The sequence below is a fragment of the Ambystoma mexicanum genome, chromosome 10, assembly GCF_040938575.1.
Source record: "Ambystoma mexicanum isolate Mex_15411 chromosome 10, UKY_AmexF1_1, whole genome shotgun sequence".
Lineage (NCBI taxonomy): Eukaryota > Metazoa > Chordata > Amphibia > Caudata > Ambystomatidae > Ambystoma > Ambystoma mexicanum.
Window position 1 is genome coordinate 1,528,887,987 of NC_090932.1, and position 16,428 is coordinate 1,528,904,414.

At 45.7% G+C, this 16,428-nt stretch overlaps 1 protein-coding gene across 20 annotated transcripts in view; it reads right to left on the minus strand.

The window, feature by feature from the left end:
• The window catches only part of CIT (citron rho-interacting serine/threonine kinase), a 2,264,529-nt gene that overhangs the window by 39,656 nt on the left and 2,208,445 nt on the right, over positions 1 to 16,428 (minus strand). For 16 of the 20 annotated variants that reach the window (XM_069619715.1, XM_069619714.1, XM_069619724.1 and 13 more), the window contains one exon: positions 15,759 to 16,062. In XM_069619715.1, the coding sequence (XP_069475816.1) occupies positions 15,759 to 16,062 (304 nt within the window). The remainder of the gene's footprint in view (positions 1 to 15,758; positions 16,063 to 16,428) is intronic. The other 4 variants (XM_069619729.1, XM_069619718.1, XM_069619713.1 and 1 more) reach the window with 1 other exon arrangement.

Consider the following 16,428-nt stretch of genomic DNA (forward strand, 5'->3'; position numbering starts at 1 on the left):
GCCATGGCAAAGCGGGCATCTCTATTCTGACCCAAATCCAGACTACAGTGTTTAGAAAGGTGTGAAGGGACGACCATGTTGCTGCTTGACAGATTTGCACTGCAGAGGAAGCCGCTACAACTCTGGTCGAATGGGCCCGTTTGCCCTTCCGTACCTCTTTTCCTGCCCTCTCATTGCATTCCATAATGCATAAGACAATCTAACGTCATATAGTCTGTTTCGTTACCGCTTGTCTAGTTCATCATCCCATCTAAAGGTACTGTTTCTGTCCACACAAAACCTGAAATCCTTCTTAGGGTCCAACCTATGGAGCCACTCCTCATCCTTGAACAGGTGAGACTAACGAGAGAAAACGGGTAACCCTACACTTTGAGAAAAGTGGAAATCCGAAACCATCTTCAGCAGAAATGTGGGTCGTACTTTTAGCGAGACCCTCTCCTTGAAAAACTTTAGAAATTGCAGCTTGCATAAAAGCATCCGCCGTCTCTTGCTGACATTATGACCACCAGAAAAGCCATCTTCAAAATGAGCAGCATGATGGGTACGGATTGCAATGACTCAAATGGAGCCCGCATCTGAAAGGAAATAACTGAACTTAAATTGCAAGCTACGACAACGAAAGGTGTTGGAGGAAATGTATTCACAATGCCCTTCAAAAACTGGGCCATCACAGGAATGGAGAAAAAGGAACCATGATCCAGGGACCTCTTAAATAAGGATAAGGCAGGAAAATATCCTTTAACTGTGTCTATTTGCAGCCCCGATGTAGCAAGGGATGACAAAAAGTCCATCAAAGTAGAAGTAGGGTACAACACAGGATCTATCCTTCAGTCTTTATACCATGCTTCGAAACTTCTCGATCTGCACACACACGTAAATAGACCTAGTGGAGATGCTTCTGGCTCTGCACAGCCAGAAGCATCTCCAAAACCTTGTCCTTCAGGTCCCATTCCTCATAACTCAGCCTTTCAAGAGCCTTGCATGTAGGGTGAGAGACCACAGATTCGGGTGGAGCACCCGGCTGTCTCAGAAAAGAGGTCTGAGGAAGCCAGCAAGGTGGGCAGACGGCTGCCAAATCTAGGGTTATTAGGAACAGGCAGGCCTGAAACTTCCTCTGCCTCCTGAGAACCCATGTGATTACCGGAATCAGTGGAAGAGCATAGTAGAGGTTGAAGATCCACTCCACTAGAAACGCATCTCCCAATGCCGCCCCACTCAGGAGAAATTCCCTCGAGCAGAACTGTTTGCCCCTCGCCATGTCCTTCGTCACAAACAGGTCCACTGTTTGTTTAATATCACTGCAATGGCCTCCATGCTCATCTCCCATTCACAAGAAACCACGCTCTACCTGCTTAGAGCGACCAGCAACCAGCTCTCAACCCCTGTCAGGTGGGCTACCGAAACAGATCTTCTCTAGTAGCCAGAACCACAGCCGCATGGCCTCCATGCACAGACCATTCCCCACGAGAGTGTCCAGGACTGCTCTGAAAAAACTGGAGCCTCTACCTTGACAGTGTAAGACTTCTGCACATTTAGGGAAATTAGCAGGTGTCCTTGAGGTGCCTCCTAACTGGCTCCGGGGAACGCCCTCGGATCAGCCACTCACCCAAGAATGGGAATACAAAGAAGCTGGATCTCCTGAGGTGCGCCGCCACCACTGCCATCAGCTTGGTGAATACGCTGAGAGTGGAGGTCGGGCCAAAGAGGAGCACTTAGAACTGATGATGAGTGCTCCCAACAATGACCCTTAGGAATTGCCTGCACGTCTGGTGGATCGGCATTCGCAAATAGGCATCCTGAAAGTCCACCGAGACCAGCCAGTCCTGGGATTGCAGAGCCTGGAGAATATCCCTCAGGGCCACCATCATCAACTTGTCTTTCCTCTGGAACTTTCTCAAGGCCTTAAGGTTCAGGATGGGATGAAGTCCTCCCCCCTTCTTGGGCAACAGGAGGTAGCGGAAGTACCAGCACGTACCTTTTTCCTTAGCTGGCACCTCCTCCACTATGCCCTAATGTCATGAGCAACAGACCCTTGTCTCTTTGTTCATCTTGGCACCTGGCTCCTCGTATTATCCATTATATTGATCCTTCCAACATGGCGCCCTTTTTGGCATGAACACACTGTCAGTGCCTTTCTAGTTTTTCACAGTGGCCATCTTGGATTTCCCCTCACTCCTGGTTTTCGCAGACTTCTAACAGACGGCTCCCTCACGTTTCAACACTAGGTAACTGCTTACCTTGATCAGTGCTCCTTTCCTTGTTTTTTCCTCCTGGTTTCTGATTACTCAGTTGCTACCTTCTCACTTGTCCTTTATCCATGGATCCTCCATTCTAGTACTCTTGATTACCTTCTGCTTTGTATTACTTTGTCTCCTTTGCTATCTGCGATCCTTTGCATTCCGTTCATTCAACTTTGGATTACTTAACTGGCTGCTGCTATTTACAACAACTTGGATCTGCATCGTTGTTTCCCCTCGTTTAAGGGTTTTTCCTGGCCATTTAATCGGCAGTCGCACGAGAGCTAGTCTGTCTGCTAACTTCCCAAGCAGGCATACTGCCTTCTGGAGAGGCTCGCCCAGACCTCTGAATCCAAATACAGCAGGACACATCGACGAACACCATCTCCTTCATCATCCACACCCAGGAAGTGTCAGGCGAGCATAAAACCTGGCACCTACACCAGTTGGGCGTTTAGCTCCTCTTGGATCTTGGGTTCTGGCCGCTAGCTCTAAAAGATCAGACTGGTCGTTCAGGAAGTCAAGCAAGTGGTGTAGCTCTGAGCCAGACAGGGTTTTAATCCTAATAGGGATAGGATCTCCCTCCTTATCGAAAATAGTTCTCACTGACTAAAAACCACTTGGCGCTGGAAACTCAGGGCATAGATGGTGTCAGTGTTGCCTGCGGCGTCGAGGCAGAAGCTGTACCTGCTGCAGCCTTCTCAAAGAGCTGCAAAATTGAATAAACTCCTCCCATTCCTTCCTCGGTACCCCGTTAGCTGGGTAAGACTTAACTTTTCCTTCAAAGAGTCAGTGACGCCTGTGCTGCTGCGAGGAAGAGTGGTGAGATTAATGCATGAGTGCAAATTGTTTTTGCCTTCTTATGTCTCATGAATTACCTGTCTTTTGCTCTCTGCAGTAGGCCCTTTTGGTGTCAGCACACAAGGATTTTGTGGCTCACCGGGCTAGCGATTTCAATGTGGGCCTTCCTAGTGCCAGTTTGGCCAAAAGCCCCCTCAGGGCCATTAGGTTTATTGACTGACAGAAACCCCATTGCTCGGTACTGTGTTCCACCCCAAAACACCACACACAAATGTTGTGCAGGTCTGTGATGGTCATTTTTCGAGTTGCAGTTCCTGCAGTGATCGAATCACAAAGGCTTGGGCCCTGACAGATTGACGCTGAAGAATTGAAAAATAAAAAAGTTAGAGCTGTTTTCCGAAAACAGCATGCTTAGTGCACGGAAAAAACAAATGATGTATGGGTGCGTAGTGACGCCATATATGAATCACTGACATCACATCTGGAGTTGAGGAGTCGGGAGGTTGAGGTATGCAGAGGTTGAAGAGACCACGATGAGCGCACTACACCCCCTCCCAACCCCATTGAATTAAATTAATCGAAACGTATAATAGAAATTGGTTTCTGGACATTGGGTCATTTAGCTTAGGCTCTTAGAAATCTAAGGAAAACGTCAGGATGTCAAAACAAATAGCCCGTCACTGTCATGTCCAAAAATCCGAACACTATTAACTAAACCTAATGTGCAAGGGGGCTATGTTCTTAACTAAAGAGCTGATAAAAGTTCTTTGCCACCGAAAAGTTCCCAATGTCTCAGGTTGTCAATAAACAAATGTTCCTTTTTCAAAGTGCGATATTCCATTGATTAGCTCCTTTCCCCCGTTTTCCTTCTTGTTCTATTTCACAAGTTAGGAGTGTGTCTCCCACTTAGGTGGTTTTCCTGACTTTGCAGAATAACTCAACAAAAAATGTCTTTAGTCAATTGGAAGCATTTTGCAGACTCTTCTAGTCCTTCACAGGTTGTAACACAATGTTCACTCAGCGAGGGGATTTGTCACCACCTCTCTGGACTTTCCAACTCTTCCAACAATACACAACAAAAGTTCCCAGGCTTCCCGCCAACACCTTTCCTTTGTTCACAGAGGGTTTATGTGTGGTTCACTCTCCTGCCAAACATACCCCAGGGAATTACCAATGACAGACTTTGCAAACCTCTTCTTTTTATCTCATTGGGTCCGAGACACTTTTCCTTCTTGAATGAGTTTCACCTTATTCTTAAACTTTCATGTGGGTGCGGGCCCCAGACTTGCAGTGATGTATTGTACCAGCTTGGTATACTCTCCGGCCAAGCATAAGATTCTTCTTGAATGTTTCTTTTGCCCTAGGGGTCCCAGACCCTCTTATTCTCTGGATCTCATATGGGTGCGGGTCCCAGACTTGCAATGCATAATCACAACAGCTTGGTTTACTCTCCTGCCAAGCATGTGTTTCTTTCTCGACTGTCTTTTGCTCTCAGGGTCCCAGACCCTCAATCTCTGACCCTCAGGAACCCAAACCCTCTCTTTCTGCTCTTTGCATTTGTTCCCCAGCTTTCCCGGACATCTAGCCCCTCTCGGTCTGCACGCATAACTTTGTTCTTGGTTTGTTTCTTTCGAGCAGCGGGACATCAGCGTGACGCTCCAGTAGCCTTTGGGGGCCGGGCCTCGTCGGTCGCGGCTCTCCTGACTTCTGTGCATCTCTCGGGACAGTTCTCCTTCGTGCCAGTGCTCCTGTGATCCTGGGATGACCAGAGGGTTGTTCGGGCAGCGAGCCCCGTAGTCCTCCCATACTGACCCATGCTCACTCCTCTGTGCACATCGTTCTCGTCTCCTGTTCTGTGGTAGTTGTTTGGATCTCCCTCACCTGGTTTCCCTTCTCTATTTTGTATTGATCTGGTTTTAATCGGGCACAGCTGAAAACCAGACTGCTCACAACAGTTCCCTGGAGTGATCTTCATACTCGTAGCGTAGCCATCTTCTTCTTCCCAGTACTTAACAATGTATGGAAGGCAAGCTTGATCATCTTGTGCCTTAGTCATGTTCATAGTACTAATTTGGCAGATTTTCCAATAAAAGATATTGGTACTGGTTCGAACGAGGGAAGGAGCGTTCAGCTTTGGTAAGGCGGGAGGGTGTGACAAAGCGGGGTATACCATTCTAAGGGGATGGCTGTCCTAATCCCGTAAGGGGCTTCCTCTCCCATGTGATTCTCCCCCTGTGCACCGCACCCAGGGGGAGGATCGTACTGTGGATGCACCACTCTGGCCCCATGGGAAAGCAACCCCAGATTCGTCACAGCTTCCTTGCAATGGCTATCTGACACAGAAGGCATACAGGAAGGCTTTTCTTCTCACACCTGTCTAATGGGCTATGGAATAGCATCACTAAAGGAGAAGAGCATATATTGAGAATAACCTGTTTCCAAAGATTTGTGAGGGCAGGACTCTTGTATGCCCAATGTATCCACAGCAGTGGCCATCATGTTGCGGACGTACCTGAAATCTCCAACCAAATTGATTGATTGCACTTGCCATATTCCTCATCTCTTGCACTCTGCTTTTATGCTTTTATTTTTGATTGTGTATACATTTCTGACTTTGTATTTAAATAATAATTGTATTTTATCCGTTGACCTTTGCCTGTTTTGTTAATCTTGATCTTATCTCCCTCTTTTACACGCTGTGCGATTTGAAACAGAGCTTGGTTGAAGATCGCTAGGAACTACAGTTCCCAGCTAGCTGCGTAGTTTACTATGCTTTTATTTTGCCCGCAGGTGCGAGCGCACCTGGCACAACCGAGCCGGTTTGTGCCGGTACGTGCAATGTGAGGGCAATAGGATCCAGCCAAGATTTCCTTTCGGGAAACAAGCAATTTCAGTAACGTGAGCACTTGCTGCCACCAAGGTAAACCTTACATCGCTGTTCTTTTTAGAAGTCTGTCAGATATGTTTATTAAGGTCAGAACGCGGTAACAAACTAAGCGTGCCGAGACATTTGAAAACCCTGCCTTGGCGCACTTGCATGACTGCCCCTGATCTTAACTACCTACTCCCATTATGCTTACGTTTGTCCTCCAAATACTATTGATACTAAAGGAAGCACCAAGCCTGTACAAAATGATCAGCCCAATGGGCTGCTTTTTTCAGATCATAGCCCTGCCTTGATATCAACTTCTCCTCTCCCTATTAATGGGTTAACCTTAATTAATCAGGTGGCGCCGACCTGTAACATGACTCACACTGCAGATTTCAAACCTAAAAAGATGTAATAACTCCTGGTAAGAATCAGCTAATCATCTCTCTACTAAATATTTGCTCCCTGGTTAAAACATGCACTTGAGATCGCCGATCACATTAGCACTCAAACCAGCTATTCTGGCTCTATCTGAAACATGGCTACATGATGCAGCACAGACTGCTATCAACAATTCCCTGCCTACGGGATATAAAATATTCCAAGCAGATCGTATTGACCAACAGGGTGTGGGGGATGCATTTATTGTAAAAGACTATCTTGACTGCTATACTTCCAACAATCATCACCTGGACAGCTGTGAACGCATTGAAATGAAAATGAAAATAAATGTAATACTTCCCTTACCTTACCTTACCTTACCGGCCCTGTATAAACCTCTTATCTTTGAAGAACAACTTCTGGCACTAATAAACAGTATTACAAAAGCTAAATCGCCTGTACTTGTGATGGGTGATTTTAACCTATGGGCAGATGACCCAACAGACTCCGCTGACACATCACTGCTCTCCTCTCTGGAAGAAGCTGGCTTTGTACAACTGGTAAAAGATCCAACACACCAGGGTGGCCACACCTTGGACTGGATCCTCTTGCATAATGTCCAGAGCCTAGCCACTAGCACACTACTGTATCTGTGGTCGGACCATCTGTTGGTTAATACTACATTTAGGCTCCCTAATTCTCCTCCTAGACTTGACACTAATACTAGAGTAAAGGTTACATGCCGTAACACTAAGAATGTCTCATCTACTGCTTTTTCTGCTACCATCACAACTAAACTTGGACCTATTGAAGCTAGCGTAAAATCCTCTAATCGGGCCTCTCATCCATCAATTGCCATTAAAGATACCATTGACATCCTCACACCTTAAAAAATAAAGCTGCTAAAAACTGAAACCATGAAGAAAACAGTTCAATGATGAGATTTTGGATGCTAGAAAGGTAAAAAGCAGCAGAAACGAATGTGGAGGCAGAACCCCTGCCCTACCACCCCTGAGAATTATTTTTAAAAAATGTACGATTATACAAATACAGCATTATCGAAGCAAAAAAGAAAACCTATAATGTACGCATTGATAAGCAAAATCTAATTCCAAAGAGCTATTTAAAATTCTCAAAGAATTTGAAAGCCACTAATCTCCTTTTCCATCCGTCTCTAAAGACTCCACCTGGTGTCAATCGATTCAGGATGAATTTATGAATAAAATTGTAGGTCATCTCCTATTTATTTCTGATCTATTGACTAGATTGTCCCCTAATAATGTTTTACTATCATAAACAGCATTTGCTAGAAACTACTCCTAAATTTGTTTTTCATAGCTGTACTGAAAATTAGGTCTTAGAGATTGTCACAAATATGAAACCTACTTAGTGTCTAGGTGATTCTTGCCCCAACAAATTTCTGAAAGACTCTTTAGACGTTCTGATCCCTTGGATCACAAAAATGATCAATCTGTCATTTGTTGAAGGACACGATGGATCCAGCAGTTCCAAAGAATTACAGGCCAATCATCAATGTCCCTTATCTGTTGAAAATCGTGGACAAAGTGGCATAGTGTTAGGAAAGATTTCCATTTCATGTGTAATTTTCCCCTCCAGTTGTGTACCCCCCAACATTTTGCTGATGTTAAACACCATAGTCTGACTTTGCCAGAGGAGCACAGCCTTCTGCTGCACTCCCCTGGGCTTTCCCCTCACTTTATTATGGGGAAACTGACATGCCCTTAAAGACAGTAAGTACTGGGAGACTGTTTCCCTTAGTTCTTGTCTGTGTTGCGACTTTTCTGCAACATGTTGCAAGTGCACAATGTACTTTCCAGTATAGTGCACTTGGGTCTTCCTGTCATTTCTAAAGGCCCTAGATACTCTCGAAGGATTTGTTTTTAGGAGAAGTGCAGGTGTGCCTTGAACAGGGCTGGTGGCAGCTTATCTTTTTATGGATTTTTAACCCTGTCCTGCAAGGTAAACCACATTTACTGCGTTTTACACAAATAGGTGGCGTGGCTCCAAAATGGCCATGCCACAAGGTTCTTTGTCCTGTCCTTTGGCCATCTTGCCCCTTTACCTTCCCCAGGTTGAGCCGACCTGGGTCAGTCCTGATTTGGCAGGCATTCTCCTGCGAAACACCAAGCTTACGGCTGGCTTCTGCATATCTTGTGTGTGCTTCCAGGATGTTGGCTGGACTGTCTGGTTCCAATACACATCCTGGGTGCCAGAGAGTCTGGTGCGCTGTGAATGCCTGGAACCACTGTGGTCCATGATTGGTTCATGTATGGTATGCCTGTATGTGAGCAGATCTCCCATTGGGTGCTCTTTGTTTTGGCGCGAAGGAAATTTTGGAAAAGAGAAGGCTCCAAACACCCATACCATGTTGATCTCTGGAGTACTCACTGAACGAAAGTTAGGATCCAAGTATCCTGAAACTAAGAAGCCGAGTCGAGGAACCGCTGGTGACCCGCTGGAAGGTTTGGCAACCTGAGCCCGCTGTCGTCCCGCTGGACCCCTCTGCATCTGATCGTCCTAGAAGGTCTGCAAAAGTGCTTCGACCCGTTGGAATAGTGGGACCAACTATTCTCGGCATCTTCATCAAACCCTGCAAATAGCCTTCTCCGAAGTGTCCCTGGGCCAACCAGTGGGCTAACCAGCTTGTGCAGGACCTTTGCTCTTATACTGCTGCCGTTTGGAGGAGGACCTTGAAACTTGGTACATTGCAAGCCCTGTCTTCACGGCACTCTCACACTGAATTTCGTACACCTGGGGTTCCCAAGTCTGGAGTAAAGAGAGAGCGCCCGAAACAGAGTATACACGGTTACTGTGGCACCCAGCCGTGGTGACAAACTTTGCAAGTGCATTTGAGCTGTGACCCTCTGTGCCCTGAAGCCTGCTACAGTGAAACTGGCCTGATACATCCACCAGGAGTGGAGAAATCGCCACTGTCCCATTTGGGAATCAACGCTGTAACTTTGTCGCTGAAAGCCGCAAAGCCGCGAGATTGCCGCATTTGAACCTGCAACCAAAGTGGACTCAACTGCCGAAGTTTGGTCCGGAGTGCGCCGGGAGTCAGAGTAATTTTTAATCCATTTTTACGCACAAGTGGCCCATGAGGGCCCCTCTCCTTTCCACTGCTAGTGTGAACTATCAAACTATTCCCAACTCTTGGAACCTGCTCTGCCCTGTTGGGGAGACACTCCTCGAATAGTGGGAACCTATTCAGCATCACCTCGCCTGCCTTCCTGAGCTGCTACAGCCACTAAAAAAAAAAAAAGACTGTTTCGCCCATCTGCACTACCGCTCGCGCCAGCATTGCAAGTAAATTTGAGCACTAGGCTCCTCTCATCTTAGGGACTGGACTGCCTTTCAGTTAGACTTGTGATCACTGCAGAACTGCCTAAAGACTCTTTGCACTACCTGCTTCCTTCCCTTTTCTAGGTTGTGGACCCATTTCGTGCATTAACCCTTTAGGCCCCTTGATCTTGTATATATGTATTTTAGTAGGATTGTGTTGGTTTAAAAGCGTTACTGTTAATAACTGCTGTGTTGAAACTCAAAGGCCTTGAATATATGTATTTGTATTTTTAATATATATAAACCTGACTGGGAGTGATTTGTAAGTGTCCTTTACTATGTGTGCTCATTGAGGTTTTGAAGTTACCCTCACCCCTCTTGAGACCTAGTCTTGACCGCCGCTAATGCTACCTTGATTGGTCTGGCTTGTCCAGAAGGTTACCCTGTTCCAAGAAACTAGGCTGGCCTTCTGCACCCCTGCCCACCAGAGTTCAGAAATCCGTCTTAACACATACTTACAGCTTCAGAAGTTTATAGAGGATAATAATCTTCTAAATATCCATCAATCTGGGGCCAGATCCCAACACGGAACTGAAACAGCTCTTTTGGATCTTACATCTAATATTGTAGGTATTATTGAAAGAAGCCACCCAGCAACTTCTGTTACTGTTAGATCTCTCGGTAGCACTTGACATCCTTGATCAAAAACATTTATACAACAGATTGCGAACTATAGCTAACTGTTCCGAAAATGCGGCTACTTGGCTGGCCTTTTTCCTTGGTCCAAGGACCTCAAGAGTGGCTGTGACTGGAGCTCAGACAAATTCAATTTCCCTGACCTGCGGCATGCCACAGGGCTCATGCTTATCGCCACTGCTGTTTAATATCTACATAAGACCTTTTATTAATCTTCTTGATGATCTCGGTGTCCAATTTGCGAACTACGCGGACGACACCCAGATCTTATTTGAATTATTTGCTGATTACTCAAAGGATACTGACACAGTAAATCTAGTTTACAATAAAATACAGATCTGAATGGCACAAAACTCCCTCACTCTTCACAACTCTAAAACGGAGCTCCTTATCATGGCCTCTGGTCATCGCTTGAAGATGCTCCATACCAAATACGCTCACTTTGAAATTGCTGGTACCACAATTTCTGTCAGTAACTCAGTGAAACCCCTTGGGGTTTTTCTTGATGCTGAGCTATCAATGAAGAAACAAATATCACAGTTATGCTAATCTTGTGGGCTTGTAATTTAGCTGCTTCACCAGATTAGACCATATCTCGCTCTTGTAAATAGAGCGCTCCTGGCATCCTTACTTGTGAATTCACGGTTAGATTACTGTAATAGTCTACTATTAGGCACCTCATAAGGAAACCTCCATCATCTCCAGATTACTCAGAACAGGGCTGTGAGAGCAGTATACAGACTGTCTAAATGTGATCACGTCACACCCTTCAGGACGGAACTGCACTGGCTTCCAGTAAGGCAGAGAATAAGACATAAGAGCTGCGTTCCTCTGATAATCCTCAGCTGAACCAACCCCACTTTCCCCTAAAAAGATTTGGCAAATCTAGCTTTGATTTCCATGCTCCAAGAGAATGGAATGTGTTACCCCTTGGTATCAAAGCATCTCAATCTTTGACAACATTTAAGAGAAGTATAAAAACCTTGTTCTTCAAATCAGCTGATTACCAGCCTTGTTCTACAAGGCTTGATCTTTCTGTCCCTTTGCCTTCCTGCTTCTCTCTATTTCCACGCTCTGAGGCCTTCGGGCATGTAGTGCACCATCAAAAATTAAAAAAATATATAAATTCAGAGTCAGGGGGTGGTGTCAACAGAGTCAGGTCAAACTGAAGGAGAGAACAAAAGTGTAGGGGACACCACTTCCCTCAAGGCCAACCAAAATATATTCCACCTACTCCTCTGCAAAGATAGGGATCAAGCATTTTAGCAAGGCCACCCTATCTGTAGGGATCCACAGAAGGGCTCCAGGGCGGGGCAACACATTTTATGATGCTGGTGGATCCAAGAACACAGGCACAAGGTAAAGTTCGCCCAGAGAAAAAACTGGTGGGTGCAAGAAGACAGTCAGAAATTCAATTTGATAAAATTGGAGTTGGCACCAGTGCCGCAGACATCAATTAAATAGCTGTTGAAGGACTGACTCCATGGGCTGTTGCCAATGGACGGATGGTGCTTCAATCAAGGTGGTGTGCTGAACTACGTTTGGTCTTGGCCTCCACTGTCCAGCACAGAAGCAGGAGGCAGGGAGGGTAAAGATGAAATTTTCAGGGAGGGTAGGCCTGCTGAAAGAAAAAAAGCACTGCAGCTCAAAAATCCTCCCTCCTCTGCCAGAGTGGAAGCTGTAGGAAATACCAGTCTGTCACTTAACTCTAGTGTAGGATGTGTAGGCATCATGAAGCAAGATAACATATTCAAAATTCAAACAAATACGTTTTATTTAACTCAAATGTCAGGATGGACGAAGGTTGGATTTCCCTACCTAAAGAAACTAAGGAAAGTCTGAGTCAGAATGTTCAACTTAAAAGTCTATGTCCAAAACCTATACTTGCCCTCACAATTAAAGCTAAACAATGTGTATGGATGTCCGCAATAAAGTGTTCCAAACAAGGTTCCTAGTTTCTTCCAGCTCCTGGCTTACTTTTCAGATCCCTTTCATGAAGTTCAAGAAAGTTTGACAAAGGGTTCCCTACCCCAAGTTCAAAAAAGTTCCATAAATCCTTGGGGTTCCCTTCCCCAAGTTCAAGGAAGTTCCACAAAACCTTGGGGTTCCCTTCTGTGAAGGCATCATGAAGCAAGACACAGACAACAGACTTGAAGTTCAAACAAGAGGTATTTATTAACTTAAATGTCAGGATGCTAGAAGGCCTAACCTGCCCTATGCAAAGGTGGGAATTCCCTACCTGAATGAAACTAAGGAAAGTCTGAGTCGAAGAGTTCAACTTAAAGGTCTGTCTGTGCCCAAAACCTATTCTTGCCCTCATAACTAAAGCTAACCAACGTGTAGGGATGACAATCATAAAGGAAATGGTGCTTAACTCAAAGTTCGGAGCATCTTCCAGCTCCCAGCTTTCTTTCAGTTCCCCTTCCCCAATTGTAAAAAAGTTCCACAAGTCTCAATATTACTTTTCTCACGTTTAAGGTAATCCAGTTCCAAACAATCCTCAGTGTTCCTTTCCCCAAGTTCCAAGTAACAGTTCAAAAGCAAAAGGTCTTGAGGCTCCTTTCTCAAGACAACACGTGCAGTTCCTCAAGTCTCAGGGTTCCCTTCCCCAAGACATTAACGCCACCACTTATACTTTCAAAACAAAGGGGATTCTGGGAGTCTCTCTACCAGCACGAACACAGCCCATTGACCTGTTATTGGGTGGATGGCCCCTGGGAGAGTCTCAACCAAGTCTTTAGCTCACTGTCCCTTTCACAGAGAAGAAATATCCCTGCATATCAGTCTTTGTCCTGCCCAGGGGCAGTTCAGCATCGAAATGCTAGGCAATTCTCCTCTGACCAAGAGTACCAACAGCAACCCCATACACGTGTTTCTGCCTTGTTGGGCATCATCAGTGAGGTGGAGCTGTGCCTCTCTGAGAACAGTGAGCAAGGGGTCCACATCTGGATTCCCCAGGTAATTTAGGGTGGGAACCAAAGTTACTTAATATGCAAAACAAAGGGGGTTCTGGGAGTCTCTCTACCAGCACGAATACAACCCATTGACCTGTTTTTGGATGGATTGCCCCTGGGAGAGTCTTAACCAAGTCTTTAGCTAACTGTCCCTTTCACACACAAAGAAGAAATATCCCTGCATATCAGTCTTTGTCCTGCCCAGGGGTAGTCCGTATCCGTACCTGTGTGAAGATTCACATTCACTTGGGTTCTCCTTATTCGCCTTTTGGCTTTGCCACAATGTGTCACATCTCCTTTGCCAGTCTTTGGTGTTGCCACACTGTATTTATGCTTGTAGTTCACTTCAAAGTAGTTTTGTTTCCCCACCACTTTGCTTGCAGGTTCTTTCAAAATGTTCTATACTTGCTGAGATCTGTATCACATATGACTCTTGCTTTGCACTAACAATATGCAATATCAGAAGTTCACATATTCTTGTCATCAGATCATGGTCTTGCTAAAAGCTTTCATTTGACTCAGTATTCAAAATCTGTCATCTTTTACTTTGTGGCTTGTACATTGAATTGTCCTTAATTTCCTCCCAACCCGTGGCTTAGGGTTTGCTTCATTGTGCACATACTTTTTTTGGATCAATTTGTATTCACTTTGGTTTTCCCCAGCCTAAGGAGCACCCCGGCTTGAGTGATTCTCCCTTCTCATTCACCGGACCTTGGAGTGTCCTCTGGGCATCTGTGCTTTCTGCAACCACGAGCCCGGCTCGCGTGGACGATGTGGGGCGTTTGGCTTCTCTCTGCAGCTCTTACTGTGCACCTCCAGCCACCGACAGCTCCGCCTTCCCTCCGCAGATGCTGGCAGGTGTTTTGGCTCCTCTCTTCTATGCTCACAGCCCCGGCTGCGCAACTCCTACCATCGAGGCTCCCCCTCTAGTGTCTGTTTCGCGACCCACCTGGCCCTGGACTCTAGAGTTCCCTGGGGTCATCTGCCGGCGTCCTGACTCTCCTGCAGGACCCACCTTGGCTGCGTCTGCACCTTCATGATTCGGTGTTGGTCTCCTCACTTCTTATACACCTGCAACCTCCTGACAGACAGGTTGCAGGTTTGAGTCCTAAATTGGACTTGCCTGGTGGTAATTAGTAAAGCAGTTGGGACATGCCCGACCTTTACAATACTTTGCAGGCCTCTACCTCGTCTCAGTACTAGAGTGGTGAAATGACGTACTGGTGTTAACTACTCCTAGTTGCCTCTTTCTCGTCCCAGTACTACAGTGGGTTGAATGATGGGAAATGTGGGGAGATGTGTTGCAATAGCCCATAAAGGCCGCAGAAGAGTTGGGTTTGTCTTCATAAGGGAAAGGGGGATACCATGTCTCGCCTGTGGATATCTTCCTCTCTTTTACATTCTTCTTGTGGCTTCTAGATTTATAATATTTTCTGATGTTACCCTGACCAGAGAGAAAGGGGTAACATTATCCCATAAATGCTTCTGGGATTATGGGTTCATCATGAAATGGGAAGGGAAAGTACAGGGTCTCACTCAGGGACGTCCTCTCCCCAATCCCCAAGAACTCTCTTCCCAGGTGATCCTCCCTCGCTTCTCCACATCCAGAGTCGGTTTCCAAAAGCGATGGCCTTTCCCAGGCCACCAGAGAAGAGGACCCATGGGGAGTAGATGTGAGGACACCCTCAGGGTTCTCACAATGAGTAGAGTCCTCAGAGGGAAAACAAGCATGAGTCCTGGAGCAGTGATGTGGACTTGAAGGATGGAGAGAATCGATCATGGAAAACAGTTACAATGTGACACACACTACTGATTTTACTCTGGTCTTTTCTCCTCGTCTTTCATGCTCAAAAAATGCTCTGGAGCTACAGCTTCTGCAGGGTCCCTAGCTGGTGAAGGCATCGCTCCACCAGACAATGATCTCTGCCCCTGCCACATTTGCTGTTTGCCATGAAAACCTTGGGACTACCTACCTTTATGACCTTTAGGTGAATGGGCTATCAAAAATCAGTATCCTCTATGTTGTGGTACTGTCCTAAGCACAGTACAAATCGGCGGTGACTGCTAGACACCGACATCTGCTCGTCACAGTCGTGGCAGTCTAGAAGACTGAATTGGGAGATTTTATGCAGACACAAATTCACTAGAAAAGGCGCAGTTTTTAAAACCCCGTTTTATGACCACAAAATAAAAGGATTGAGGCAGAAACACAAACATGGGTTGGTTTATGTACCCGTGGTATCACTTTCTGCATGTAAGGGCAACAATAACACCATTTAAAATCAGCAGAGAGCTGTACAGCAATTTGCTATGCAATGTTTCAAATAAGTCTAAGACTGGAAGTGTATTTCAATAGACCAGGAATCTGTGGAAGGAAGTTATTCATTAGAAATGTTCTTGAATAGATTCTATTGTACAAGTGGTCATTGCTTGCATGGGTTTTTAGCACAGAGGAAGATTATTTAGTATAGTGCCTTTGTAAAACGACAAGGTGATTGGTATGTCTTAAGTGCTTACCTTATTGACCTGCGAAAGTGGTGTTCTTATGCCTCCTGCAGGCATTCGCCCCCTGCTGCTTTCCTCGAACATTCGCCCTGGGGATCGTTCCCGCCGAGTACTCAGCATTCTGCCTGGAGATTTCTCCCTTTCGAGGGGTCGTCCTGGCGACTTGTCTCTTCGCAGATCTGTTCTGCCCTCTCTGAACCGGTGTGGCGTGCTTGGTTCCCGCTGAAGGCCTGATACTTCTGTGGGCACTGGACTTGATGCTACTCGCTTAGTGATGTGATCATTATATGAGGGAGGTCCTCTTTTGTTGGGACTACTGCATATAAATAAAAAATTGATACAATAGGGAAAAAAGGAATTACATGTTTATCACAATACATGCTTTATAAAACAAACATTAGAAAAAGCTCTGGAGTACCAAAACTTAAAACTACATGGGTAGTTTATCAGCATTCACAAATTTAGAATGATGCTAAGTCAGTCATGGGGACAGGAGGAGGTTACTGTTAACTTATTATATACATTTATTAAATATTGCTTTTCATACAGGCTGTCTTCGCCCTTAATCAGCTTCCTTTCCCTGCCTTTCGATGGGCGGGATCGATTGCAAAACCCATTGTGAACTGCACTAACTGTATTGCAATTTATTTGGGGCATTTTGGTGATCAGGGGGCTTTAGCCT